The sequence below is a fragment of the Nicotiana tomentosiformis genome, chromosome 8, assembly GCF_000390325.3.
Source record: "Nicotiana tomentosiformis chromosome 8, ASM39032v3, whole genome shotgun sequence".
Lineage (NCBI taxonomy): Eukaryota > Viridiplantae > Streptophyta > Magnoliopsida > Solanales > Solanaceae > Nicotiana > Nicotiana tomentosiformis.
Window position 1 is genome coordinate 98,008,835 of NC_090819.1, and position 14,990 is coordinate 98,023,824.

At 32.2% G+C, this 14,990-nt stretch overlaps 1 protein-coding gene across 1 annotated transcript; it reads right to left on the bottom strand.

Moving 5' to 3' along the window:
• Nucleotides 1-8,035: 8,035 nt before the first annotated feature.
• LOC104108023 (IQ domain-containing protein IQM1-like) lies at nucleotides 8,036-11,219 on the bottom strand. Its single transcript, XM_009616977.4, has 9 exons — nucleotides 11,065-11,219; nucleotides 10,061-10,543; nucleotides 9,858-9,972; nucleotides 9,695-9,760; nucleotides 9,486-9,574; nucleotides 9,309-9,396; nucleotides 8,972-9,202; nucleotides 8,786-8,887; nucleotides 8,036-8,673 (listed from the first exon to the last, which is right to left on the bottom strand). The coding sequence occupies exons 2-9, from the start codon at nucleotides 10,495-10,497 to the stop codon at nucleotides 8,239-8,241; spliced, it is 1,563 nt and encodes a 520-aa protein (XP_009615272.1). The 5' UTR covers nucleotides 10,498-10,543; nucleotides 11,065-11,219; the 3' UTR covers nucleotides 8,036-8,238.
• Between the last annotated feature and the right edge of the window lie 3,771 nt (nucleotides 11,220-14,990).

A 14,990-nucleotide genomic window follows, 5' to 3' on the forward strand; every position in this document is an offset into this window, starting at 1 on the left:
ACTTTTACCAGTCTGTTTCTCAATTTCACTATGGAACCTTTTGAATATTTCAAAAGATTCAGATTTGTGTTTCATAAGATACACAAATCCATATCTTGACACATCAGCAATGAAGGTGATGAAGTAAGAATATCCACCTCTAGCTTGAATTTTCATGAACTCACAAACATCTGTATGAATTAGTCCCAATAATTCAGAAGCTCTTTCTCCACTTCCAGTAAATGGAGATTTGGTCAATTTTCCTTTGAGACAAGATTCACAAGTTGGATATGATTCAAAATCATACTTATTAAGGTACCCTTCCTTGTACAACTTGTTAATTCTTTTCTCTCTAATATGACCAAGCCTACAATGCCAAAGGTATGTATGATTTACTTGATCATCTCTTTTCCTTTTAAGACTAGAAACATGCATAATCGAATTAGCATTCACATTAGTTAAGACATAAACATCATGTTGGAGATAGCCATTCACATATAAATCATCACCATAATAAATAAAGAAAATACCATTCCAAGTTTTTCTGATAAACCTTGGTACCTTGAACATCATTCTCTGGTGGGATTATCTTTGTAGGATTATCGATCACATCAATGAGCTTTTCATGCATGAGAACAATTCTCAAATTTTTATACCAGTCATCAAAGTTTGGTCCTACCAACTTGTTGGTCTAAAGTATTTCACACAGTGATATAACAGACATATAGAGAAATCTAAAATATGAAAATGAAAAGGCAATAATATAAGAACATATTTACATATATATCATAAAGACATGGACTTTTATCTAAATGATATTTCCACTAATTATTTTAAATTATTTACCCTCATTATAGTTTAAGAAATCTCTATTTCTTTTAGTGGAGTAAAGGAATCCTTTAACAATATGTATGAGCCTCTTGGATGTCAAGTCGTTTCTCACGTATATTTTAAAGGTAGGTACTCTTACCAATTGTATCCCTATACAATATCCTTAAATAGCTCTATGTCAAATAGTCCCCCCGTAGTCAGGTCGGTCCTATTGGCATAGTTGAGTTCAACCATCATGAAAGCAAAGAACTTATTAAATTTTATACTCCCCCGGGTAGTCCAGGCGTCTAGTATAAAATTAAATAATTCTTCCAATCTATATATCTAATGCAATAAATAATTTTAACATATTCTCAAACTACAACTCTCATGGTTGTCAGGTCGCTCCTTATAAACAAGAAATAAATAAAATTATTTATTTTGATGAATAGCTTTACAATAAAATATCTTATATTTTACTATTTAAGAACTCAAATTTTAGTAAGAGAAAATTGTTACTAAAATAATTTTTTATAACATAAAGATCAAATCTTTTATAGCATGTGAATTTAGTTCAAGTTGTCTACATGCTTACTCCTAAATTAATTTACATCACATGTAATAATAATTCAAAATCATATAACGAACAAGCACATGACATAAAATGAAATTCAACATACTTCTAACATGCTTATCTTATATATCACATAAACTAATTCATGCTAGAACATTATTATTAATTTATATCTCATAAACTAGTAACAATTAAAATAATTGTATAATCTAATAACTTATTATAGATTACCGTCGTATCTTGTACGAAATTTCAAATTCAAGTTATGAACAATGTCAATCGTTTAACTTATATGAATACATATTTTATTCACAATAAAATAATATCAATCCATATACATTCAAATAATTTGACTATTGCACAAGACACAAGGATAATGGTTTGAACTTTTCAAATAAAATCTTAAAATATTACATAAATAAATTTTAGACACGAGAAACCATGGCTATGATACCACTGTAGGATTGCGTAGAGATGTTCATAGCACGCAACGGAAGATAATAACAATCCCAGACAAAACTTTTTGTGTTTAAAATTTATTTTGCATGCCAAAGATCGGATCTAAGATGTACCTGGTGAAGAAAGTCTCGTTTTAAATTTCTTCGATAGTACGATGTGATGACCCAAAATGTCATATTTAAATTTGATAATTAATTATGTGTTCTAAGACCTCAAAAAGTACTATTTATCATTCCTCGACTTGCGTGCACACTCCGTATAATTTTCCGGGAAGTTTTTATGTGAAAAATAGATTAAAATGTGAAATAGAGCTTTAAAACTCAACTGAGTTGACTTTGGTCAATATTTTGAACAAACGGACTCGGATCAGTGTTTTGACAGTTCCAGTAGGTCCGTATCGTGATTTGGGACTTAGGTGTATGCCCGGAATCGAATTCTGAGGTCCCTAGTCCGAGATATAGAATTTTGATGAAAAATTAAAAGTTTGAAAGCTTAATGATTTTTAAGAAGTTACTGATATTGGATTTAGTGACACCGGGTCCATATTTTGGTTCTGGAGTCCGGTATAGGTCCATTATAATATTTATGACTTGTCTACCGAATTTGGTGAGAAACAGAGTTGATTTGACGTGATTCGAATGTTCGGTTATGAAAATATAAGTTTTAAAGTTTTCTTGAAAATTTCATTCGATTTGGGGTTCAATTCGTAGTTCTAGGTGTTATTTTTGCGATTTGATCGCGCGAGCAAGTTTGTATGATGTTTTAGGACTTGTGTGCATGTTTGGTTTGGAGCCCCGAGGGCTCGGGTGAGTTTCGGATAGGCTACAGGATGATTTTGAACTTAGAAAAGCTGATTTTAGCTTCTGCTGTCATCTGGTGCATTGTACTTCGCGATCGCGAAGCCATTCCTGCGATCGCGAAGAGGAAATTGTAAGTCATGAGTTTTACCCTTCGCGTTCGCGAAGATAGGCACGCGATCGCGGAAGGTAAACTCCCAGTGCACTGCGAACGCGAGGGATAAGTTGCGATCACGTAGAAGGAAGGAAGGCAGAAGTTAAGCATGTCAATTGTGCTACGCGATCGCGTAAGGCTGAGAAAAGGTACTCTGTGATCGCATGACCATTTATGCGATCACGTAGAGTTAAAAATACGGGTAGCCAAAATGTGATTCGCGATCGCGAAGCCATTCCCGCGATCGCGAAGAGTAAAATGAACCTGGGGAAAAGTTGTTCTACGCGATCGCGAACGAATTTCCGCGATCGCGATGAGTAAAAATCTGAAAAACAGAACTTAAGTTCTGGAAATGGGATTTCGACCCATTTTCAACCATTTCCAATTTTTTAGCTCGGGTAAGGCGATTCTTGGGCGATTTTTACAGAAAAACATTGGGGTAAGTGTTCCTTATCCTATATAGATATATTTTATGATTCCATACTCATTTACATCATGAATCCGTGAATTTATGGAATAAAAATCAGATTTTTATAAACTCTTCCAAAAACAAAAATTTAAGATTTGAGGGTCCATTTGACATCGGAATTTGATAATTTTTGTATGGTTGAACTCGTCTCGGAATGGGTGTTTGAATTTCATAAGTTTTTTCGAGATTTGAGACGTGGGCCCCACTGTCGAATTTTAAAATGAATTTCGAATTTTATCCGAAAAATTAGTAAATTCATATGGAATTAATTCCTATGATTCGTATTGAGTATATCGAATTGTTTGTGAATAGATTTAATGCTTTTGGAGATAAATTCAAAGAGAAAAGCCGTGGTCGAGTAATTGATTAAAAATTTACAAAGCGAGGTAAGTATCGTGGTTAACCTTTACTTGATGGAATAGAACCCTTAAACTATTTGTTATGTGAAATGCATGTGAACAATGTATAAGCGAGGTGACGAGTGTCTATACGTCGTCAAATTAATTATTTGCATAATTATTTAAAAAATCATAAATCGTTTTAAATCATGAATTAATTGTTATAATAATTGTTTCTCTCCTATTCTTTGTCAAATATTAATTCTTGAATTCCTGCAATAATTGTTACAAGATAATTGATTTATGTGTCTTAATTGTTATTTAACATTTAGCATACTAAATATTAAACTGTCTATTTTCTCCACGATTTTCATAATTAATTGTTAATTGCCATTGTTTGTTCATAAATAAATTATATTTATTGTGTACCTTGATGCTTAATAGTTTCTCATTGGACGTGGTATTTATTGGAGAAATATTTATTACATTTATGAGTTGCTTAAAGTTATATTGGGGGAACGGGTTGCACGCCGCAACAGAAATGAAAGTATATATATATATATATATATATATATATACACACATATATTGGGGGATCGGATTGCACGCCGCAATAGACTTATTAAAAAGTCTATATTGGGAGATCGGATTGCACGCCGCAATAGACTTATTAAAAGTCCATATTGGGGGATCATATTGCGCGCCGCAACAGACTTATCTAAAAGTCTATATATATATATATTTGATTAAAATAAATATATTGGAGGATTGAAAATGAATATATTGTGGGAGCGGTATGCATGCTACAACGGAAATTGGTTGAAATAATAATTGATTATGATTGTTGAGTTGGCTTCAACTATTATAAATGAGTTACCTGATTTATTTCTATTATTTGTTGTTATTACTAATATTGCGTACACGTTAATGTAAGTGACCCGCCTTAGCCTCGTCACTACTTCATCGAGATTAGGCTCAGCACTTACCAGTATATGGGGTCGGTTGTACTGATACTACACTCTGCACTTCTTGTGCAGATTTTGGAGTTGGTCCCAGCGGCGTCCCATAGACTTGCTCGGATTTCAGATACCAGAGAAGACTTGAGGTATAACTGCATGGCGTCCGCAGTTCTGAAGTCCCCGTCTATTTTACTTTAGCTGTGTGTTTGTTTCTAGATAGCTTTATTTTGTTCAGACCTTTATTTAAATTATTCTAGAAGCTCGTGCAATTGTGGCACCAATTCTGGGATGGTATTTAGATATTGTTATTTTTATGGATTATTCACTACATTTCAGACTTTACTTCCGCATTTGTTTCTTTGTTATTAAAAAATTTAAATATTGTTTTAAAATGAATTATATTATTCTAACGTTGGGTTGCCTAGCAAGTGAAATGTTAGGCGCCATCACGGTCCAGAGGGTAGAAATTTCGGGTCGTGACATGCGAAGACTCTATACGTATCCACATCGAGACTAATCCTTGCTATCAACTCTTTGATCAATGAAATTCTGCGAACAAATTGAATGAAAATATTGTGTTGAAATTTTTCTCAAAAATCTCAACTCAAAGGTAGAAGAACAAGAAATAATTTTCTCGTACTAGTATTTTCTATCTTGGCTTTGTATTGCACTATTACTTTCTCAAAACAATTTTCTTCTCAAGAATAACTCTCTTGGTTTTTACATGACTTTACAATATGTATAAGATCTATATCTTGCTTATTCTTAATTAGGACTCACACATATATATGCACATAATTTCCATTGGAAAATACAAATCACATGCTTTTATAGTAAATATTTAAAAAATATGTAACTCATTTATGGAATTCAATTCTAAATTGAATTCTACAATTTAGTCATACTTTTAAAATAAAAATATGTAACTCATTTATGTAATTCAATTCTAAATTAAATTCTATAACTTAGTCAACATTTTAAAATAAAAATATATAACTCATTTATGGAATTCAATTCTAAATTGAATTCTATAATTTAGTCATACTTTTAAAATAAAAACATGTAACTCATTTATGGAATTCAATTCTAAATTGAATTCTACAACTTAGTCAACATTTTAAAATAAAAATATATAACTCATTTATGGAATTCATATACACAAATATTAATTATAATTACCAAGCGCGCGCGCGCGCGCGCGCGCGCACACACACACACACATATATATATATATCAACCAAGAGATGTAATTTAATTTTCTTATTTAAAATAGAAAACTTCAACTTGTTCACGATATTAATTATATCCTCTGTGCTAGCAAAGAATATAATAATATTTCATTTGGATTAATAACTAAATTTATTTGACTAATTAAATTCTTTAATTTAATTATCAAATAATAAAGTAATTAATCCTTTAGCAAAGATCAGAACACTCGTTAGTGTGCGACCCCATAGGTTCAATACTAAACTGGTAGTAAATTGATCACATCAATATGCTAATCAAGGGTGGCGTCTAGCAACACTCCTTAACGGCCGGATAACATGAAGTATACAATTTACTCTCAAAAATCTGTAGAAGAATAATGTATTAATTCCTTCTGTTCTTATAGCTCTGGGTCACCCTAGGATATGGTTCAACTGTCAAATTCTAATAGGCGGCCGACTATGTGTTCATGTCAAAAATAATCGACCATTGAATGACCTAAGAAACTCTTTTCTTCTTTCATTCAATCGCCCTGGCCAAGGTCTTAATTTGGTTGGTTAAACTCATTACCAAGAGTTGACAGATTCTATCTTGATCAATCACTAACTCTACAAGTATTTAATCGTACCCAATATCCTTTCAACTATCGCCTTAGGGCCATAGGTGTCTAGTATCAAAGCATAATAAATAACTTGTCAATTACTATGATGATATCAGGTCAAAGGAAACTCTTACATCACATTCTTCAAGAGAATATCTTATTGACGGTTTATGGTAATTCTAACCATTAGGAATTATCCAATGATCGGTTCAATTATCATATCTCTATATGCATCATCTATTTATGTTATTTAGTTAATGAGATCAATTAATTTTTATCCCATAAAGACAATCACATAAATATTGATCTAATCGGATTACTAATGTCCAAATTAACAATCCTACGATCAAGAACAAAATTTAGATTAAATTGTAAGAGACTTTACTCTCATTATCGTGATTCCATCATGATGACAAGTCTCAAAATTTAATCAAGGACCTTATTAAATTAATCAAGCAATTAATAATAATTATGATAAATGAATATCAAATGCCATATATATTTTTATATCAAATAACATTCACAAAAATATGTTCAAATCATCAAATATGAGATTGGATCTAGGGCATATTTAATATATCCCTAACATGCACTTAATGGAAGTCTGAATCTTAATAATTCAGATCATAGTCATTAAGTGCATTTCTTTTCTAGGTCTGAATCTTAATAATTCTAATGTTAACCATTAAGTCTGTTTGTTTTTTTAAAAAAAATTTACAACCACTTAATGAGTCTGAATAGATCTTAGTAGTTTTAATATCATTAAGATGTTATACATTCAAGAATTTATGTAAAAAATGACATTTCACCATAACTCCTATACTTTCACCACTAACTAACACCACCACTGCTATCGATGTTCCCCACCATTATAGATTACCACCACCACTGCTATCGATGTTCCCCACCATTATAGACTAACACCACCACTAGCCACCACCCATTACTACCAATCCTCAACCACAACTACCATCGATGTCAAGCACGAATGTTAGTTGTCACCACCACTAGCCATCATTTATAACCATCACCACCAATCACTATTACCACAACAAACATCGATCACCACTATCAACCACCACTATATATCATCCATCGCAGTTATTAATCACCACCACCATCAATCACCACTGTTAACTACTACCGTTATCCACCATCTACTAGCCATAATCACTACAATCAATCAAAACCACCAGCAAGTACTACCAAGTCAACACCCACAACCACAACCTTTAGCAATCACCACCATCAACCACCCTATAATTTTAAAAAATATTTTACTAATATAATATAAAATTAATTAGTATTATTTGATTGAATTCATATTTATTAATATTTAAATAAAGAAAAAAATTATACATTCAGATGTAGAGAAAACAAACAGTTTTAATTATTTAATATTCAGATCTTAATATAACATCTTGATATTTAGATGTGAATTCAGATTTGGATATTTTAATCTTAATACACATATTAATATTCAGATGTGTATTCAGTTCCCTTTGTTCATCAGACTATCCAGATACCACAAGGTTATAATAATCTTGTGGCCCGGAACCCCCCATCAATTCTAGTATCAATGTTGTGTTTAAGCTAAGAGCAAGCTAGAGAACTATTGCCACTATTGCCTTCGCCCGGCACGCCCCACCAATTCTAAGTATCAATGTTGTGTTTAAGCTAAGAGCAAGCTAGAGAAAAAATCTTTAACATATTCTTATGATTCTTATAAAGAACTTAATCTTATTATGTACAACAAAGAATTCAGGAACCAAACACTGCAGCTAAAACTAAGAGTTAAAGACTTGATAGGGTACTGCTAGTAACAGTTAAAGACTTGATAGGTCAATAAAATCAGCGAATAAATCATTCACCTTCCCCTGAGACTTCACAACCTAAGTACTACTAGTAACAGAAACCCTTGGGCTTGGAAGTCCCATGTATGCAAGCCTAGGCGAGACACGAATTTTTGGGCTCGGTCGTGGTGAAGGGATTGGATAACAATTCTTGGGCTGAGACAATGTAACCCTTGGAGAAAGATTAACTTTCTCAAGGGCCTGAGATTGAAGATCAATGGGATAGTCTCTCACACAGCCAATGCGGGGACCAACTCCACTTGTCCACTTACAAGATAAACGCTTGGTCAAGTCAATAACTGGTGCCTCTGTGTGGTCTTCGCCGGTAGGCCCAAAATTTTCTTGATGAGCAGTTGTTTTCGCCATATCACTGCCCGGGCTATCGTCCTTAGCTATATCTGCATCACAAGTTTGTGATAAAGTTTTCTCCATGTCTTTGTTAGATGAAGGTCTATCATCATCTATTGCACATCTCTGCACAGATAAAATCATTAGTGAATTGCCCGTTAGCATTATTACTACTTGCAAAAACGGCACTAAACTGGACAAGAATATGTGCATTGAATAGCAAAGACGGTGTATTTACCTTAACGTTAGCCAAATCAACATGGTGCTCCTCAAGGAAACTGATGAATTCCTTGAAATTATCTTCTGTAGGAAGATAGTGACCACTGTATGGCCATATTGCCTGCAGGGGAAAATGGGACTAAAATCAGTGAAATGATACAAAAGAAATTCATATGTATATTTTTGTGTGATCTGAGAATATTACCTCAAGAATCCCGTCCTGAGCAACCAATCTACCAGCTGCTGTCGTAGCACCACCGGATAGAAAACTAGAGTGTTGGAAAACACCCTTCTTTTTCTTTCCCACATAAAGAGTTCTTGAAGTGCTAAGAACGAAAATCCACTTCGATCCTTCTGTTGTATTCAAGAGCGTCCCACTTTGCTTATAAACCAACTTGCCATCCTCCACAATTACTTCAAAGGCTTCCCTTTCTTTCTGCAAAAACAAAGCATGAAAAAGTTGAATATATTATCTTCCTTCTAACATATGCATTGCAAGTGCAACAATTACAAAAGAGAGAAGTAGATTGGATTGGACTTACAGGTCCTAAATACTTGATGCATTGACGTTGCAAATCAACTCTTTGACAACGCTCAAGATTTACTTCTTTGCCATCACCCACATCCAACCTTCAATAAAGAAGCAGGCTTACTATGTAAGGGGAAACTTGACAGATGAATGAAGCTAAACTACTAGTGCTTTTGAGAGGCGATCTTACCAATAGAAGAAAGGTTGGGTGCTTTTGCTGTTGGACCATACATCATAGTAGAAGTGTAAGTTATGCCCATAACGATGACGTGGGTCAATCTGCAGTTAAAAAAACAGCAAATTCAAACGCCATCTTCCTAAGCAATTTTGATAATACCAGCCAATCATGCGTTAAACAATATATATACATAAAAAAATCAGATAGCAGCAAGGCCTTACAGCTTCCAGCCAATGTTGTAGAGCCAGTTTTTGAGCCTTTTCATCCTTCAATAAACCTTTGCCTACCTGTAGATCATAAACACGATTTTGCTCAATTCTTGAGTAAAACTTTTTGCTATCAAAATTCAGTAATGTGACCTATATTTGGTTCTCGTTAACATACCTTAGCAGCTCGTGTTCTGGCGCGTGACCATCGTGACACCGCAGCTTCATGTTTATTGACATCAAAAAACGATATAGAGCTTTGTTTTAAAGCTGCAGAATCCAATGCCTTCCACCTAAAATACATGAATGACAAAAATTAGAAACCAGGACTTCAAACGTAACTGACTTTTACACAACAGATAGGCGGCAAAAGAAACAAACCAGAGCTCTTCAACAACTACAGCACAATCAGCAAGGTTCCTTCTTGTCCTATAACTCTTGTACACCGTCTGGAGCTTAGTCGCAGCAGCGTCAAGCTCAGTAACAGGTCGCGGAGAAGAGAACACAAAGGGTTCTGGAATTGAGAGTCTTGGTACTGAATCCATTTTTCCATTGTCAATTACCAAACTATTAAGTGGAGTACAAGTTTTAAGCTTTTGTTTCTCATATTTTGGACTTTCTTCTGAGTAATCAGACATCCTAACATTCTTAGCATCTTTTTCTTTGAAACTGAGTTTTCTCAAAGATAGTTCTCCATTTTTCCTCTCAATGCTTACTGATCTGACAATAGATCTTCCCATTGTGTCCGGAAAAATAAGATAACTATGCCTTAGAATTTCATTCCATGCTGATAAGAGTATTGAAAGAGAGAGTCCCATTCACTGGACAAGCTGCAATTTGACCTCAGATGCCTTATAATGAATCCTGCTAAAAGAAACCATTGATTTTGTTTCAAATTAGGAAATTCCAAATAATTCAAAGTCACTAAAAACTCCAAAGGTAAATAGCAACTTTTCCCAAAAACCCCACAAATAAAAGAGGAGAACCTTAACTTTTTTCAGCAATAGCATAAAAACAAAAGAATTCAAGAAAATTCTGTAACTAGAGAAGGGACAGTGGGAAAATCAACATGTCTTCTCTCTAAAACAGAAAAAGGGCACTTCGGCAACATTATTAATATTTAAAAAAAAACTCAAAATACAAATTATCAATGGACAAAAAGCCGGGGAGAGCAAACTTACACCTCTAGTAGTTTTCAAAATTGATGAAATATGTAAGGTCTGCAGGTCATTTCAAGGAATAGTTTCAAGCAACACTATCATCTGCTTAATTTTAACAAAAACACAACAGCTCAAGAAATTAACACTGAACCTACAAACTCTACCCACACACCAAGAACAAAGAAGCAGTAAAAAAAACAACCCATAATTGTAGTAATTCCTCACCTTGAAAAACAAAAGCAGACTCTTGAATTCTTCCCTTTCTTTTTTGCTCTCAAATTAAAGAACGAGTTTTAGTTTGAAGGGATAAGTATAAGCAAGAAAATAATGTGTAGGAGTCTGACTTCTTAGCAGTCACATATTTATACTAAGAGTAGTTTGAATAATCAAAGTTGTGTAGTAGAAAAGTAGGTGGTTTCCTATTACTAGGGTCCTACTGCTGCAGAAAATAAGTGTGCATGGACTTTCATTGAAAGCAAGGGGAAATGATCAAGAAGCAGGTAACTGAGACTCGTGAAATAATTTTTAGATTTTCTCTGGTGTTGAAATCTAGAGAATTGTGCATAAACAAACAAGAGGAATTAAAAGAAAAAAAAAAGAGTTTGTAATAATTTCAGTTGTGGGGCTTTTGCCTCAAGCCAAGTGCTATCATGTACTTTTGTTAGATGAATGCCATTATTATGGGCAAAAATATTTTAGCACGCAAGTCAAAACTATTTACGTTCCATATATATATCATATGTGAAAATCCTAAGTCAAAGTTAAAAGATTAAAATAGTCATATAAAGTTGAATGACTATTTTGCCCTTCAAACAAAATTATTTAAGAAATATTTTTGTACAAACATGTAAATCCACATTCTAATAAAAATAACAATCTAAAAGTCTATTTGGGTAATTAATTATTTTTGAATACTTCAAGCACATGAAATTAAAGTTAAACATGTCATTTATGCAATATTAACAAAAACAGTTTAATTATCTTCCTCTCTTGACTTATCTAGGTCGTACACCTTATCATTTTCAAGAAATTATATTTGATTGTTTTATAATTAATATCTATGTCATTTTTAAAATATTATATTCACCGATAAGAGGTACACGCGCAACACGCGTGGCCAGATATATATATATATATATATATATATATATATATATATATATATATATATATATATATATTTCTTCTCACGCGCTACCCATTTCGTGCAAACACTACATGTGTCGCGTGGGCACAATAGAACATATTTATAGAATAATTAATCTAAATATCCGTCCACCCAATTATTTAAATTAAAAATAGCCATCAGATGTATAATATATGTATAATTATGTATACTAGCTAATAGGGTTGTATATGGACCGGGTTGGTTCGTTTTTTATCAAAACCAAACCAAACCAACTATATCGATTTTGGATTGATTCGATTTTATCGGGTTTTTTGGATTTTTCAGATTTTTTGTTACTTAGATATTATTTAAATCTTATTTTGTTAAATTTTTGATAAGTAAACATATGTTTAGTAAAAATTTAAAAACTTGACAAACATATTATCTATTAAAATATTCTTATGGGAGAATTTTCTTAGTAACACATGATAGTTATTTTTTTAGTCGTTTGACAATAATTTTTTGTTGATTTATACTTTCAAGGTTAACCGAATTTAGTAATTAAACATAGAAATCAATATGATACCCAAAATAATAATAACCACTTCAAAATCAAAAAAGATATAAGAATTTAATAGCTCTTGACATATGAATATGGAAGAACAAAGAGATTGACTCATTTCAGTAACACTTGATAAGAAAGTGATCATACAACCCATTATTTAAAGTTAATAAAGATGGAGCACTTCATATTCTATTAAATATTATATCACGTAAGAGAATTTCAATAGGCGTTTTTTAAAGAAAATTCTATAAAATCTTAAAAGTATATATGAGAATTATATATTAATATGTCGGTTTGGTTCGAGTTTTTTTTACTCAATACCAAACTAAATCAAACCAAAACTAGTTGAATTATTTAATCATTTTGGTTTGACTTTTTGGTTTGGTGCGATTTTTCAGTTTGGTTTGTACACCCCTACCAGCTAGTAAAAGTAAATAGTAAATTCGTTCGGCTATTTGTGTAAAGATCCCATATTTATACCAATTCAAACAAGTATACAAATGGAAACAAAATAATGTAGAAATATTTGGGGTAATCTTTAATTTGTGACTATGTTTGCCCTATTGACAGAACTTTAAAGTCAGAAGTTAAAAGTATTGCCCATGGGTCAAGCGAGAGGCAACACTTGTTAAATTTAAAGTTTTGTCCATGAGACAAGCGGGGACAAAAACTTAAGATCATCCACTTTTAAAGCTATTTATGTATTTCATATTTTCATCTCAACGAAAATAGGAACCCTAATGGACAAAAAGTTAAGATGTTCAGTTAGAGGCGGCTTAACGATACTGGTGGCCTAAAAACAAACCTCAATAAGAGGCCTTAAATTTATTAAATAAAATTTAATATATTTTTATTTTTTGTGATGATATCGAAGATATTGTATGTATCTTGATCATTCATTCATTTACTTGCTAGTTCTCACTATTGTAAATATTTAATAATTCTACTCACTAAGGCTTAAAGAATATTTTTATAAGAAACATATATTAACGGTTAAGATAATACTTTTATAAATTCTCTTATTCTAATAATCTCAGTTTTCTACCACTAAATAGATGGCAACATAATTTTATTATTTAAAATAGTTCAAATCTACCGAAGTGACAAATGTCTTAATCCACTCTTTATAAAAAATAATCAACTCTAAAAGATATTACAAGAACCTTTGTTCTTTAATTAACAAAGTCGTCATCCAATTGTTTCTTGTCATATATTGCATATCCATTATAAAATTCGAGTTATTTATTTGAATAACCTCTATCACATTCCAAATAAAAAAGTATAAAATATGTATATTTTATAATAATTTTATAATATGTAATAGTATATAATTTGAAATTTTTGGGGCCTTCAATTCTAAGTGACCTAAAGCAATTGCTTTAGTAGCTCTCCCTAGAGCTGGCATTGTGTTCGATTGGGAAAAAAGGACAAGTATAGGAGATATTTATGCATTATACCCCAAAACAAATTGTAATTGCTAGACCACGGGCTTCAAATACTCCCAACTTCGGGGATTTGCAACCGTACCTTATATTTGTGTCACCTTTTAACCTATACCTTATTTTTAAAAATTATTGATTTGTTAGCCAGCTGACAAAAAATCCGTAATAATATGACAATTACAATCCTGACAAAAGATATAAAATATGCATCACGCATTAATCGCGTGATCTGCAACCTCATTTGTGAAAAAAGATCTCCTCTTCTCCTCTCAGCAGCTTTATCAAAAACCAGAAACTTATCCAGATTCATCTTCAGAATCACATTTGCATGAAGTTGTTTCACCTTTAAGCTAAAACTTCATGCTAATGTAGCATGAAGTTGTTTCATGTTGAAGCTAAAATTTCGTGCTAATATAGCATGACGTTGTTTCACATTGAAGCTAAAACTTCATGCTAATGCATGCTGAATTTATTTATCCTGTAGTCTACAGTTTTGTCATGAGTTTTATTCGAAACTTCAGTCTAAACATGCTGAAGTTATTTAATTCATTTGCTAAAACTTTAGACAAAACATGCTTAAGTTTTTTAGTTCATTTGCTAAAATTTCAGACTAAACATGTTTAAGTTTTTGTCTTGCAGTATGTAAATTTCGAATGAATGTTTGCTAATACATGCTGAAGTTATTTTGTTCATTTGCTAAAATTTCATACCAAAATATGCTGAAATTTTGTCATGCAGTCTACAGTTTTGTCATGAATTTTATCCGAAACTTTAGTCTAAACAAGCTAAAGTTTTTTAGTTCATTTGCTAAAACTTCAGACTAAACATACTTAAGTTTTTATCTTGCAGTATGTAATTTCTTAATTAGTTTTTTTCTAATGCATGCTGAGGTTATTTAGTTCATTTGCTAAAATTTCATACCAAAACATGCTGAAATTTTGCCATGCAGTCTACAGTTTTGTCAATAGTCTTTTATTAAAAAAGGGACAAAATCGTCTTTTTAAAATGCTTTTAACAAAAAATGGGTACGGATACA

Excerpts from the sequence above, each read along its gene's own strand:
- LOC104108023 (XM_009616977.4), bottom strand. The coding sequence starts at position 10,497 with ATGGGACTCTCTCTTTCAATACTCTTATCAGCATGGAATGAAATTCTA. Across the intron at positions 9,397-9,485 it reads ACCCAACCTTTCTTCTATTG|GTTGGATGTGGGTGATGGCA; the intron begins GTAAGATCGCCT and ends TCTTTATTGAAG. Across the intron at positions 8,888-8,971 it reads CTCAGGACGGGATTCTTGAG|GCAATATGGCCATACAGTGG; the intron begins GTAATATTCTCA and ends TTTCCCCTGCAG.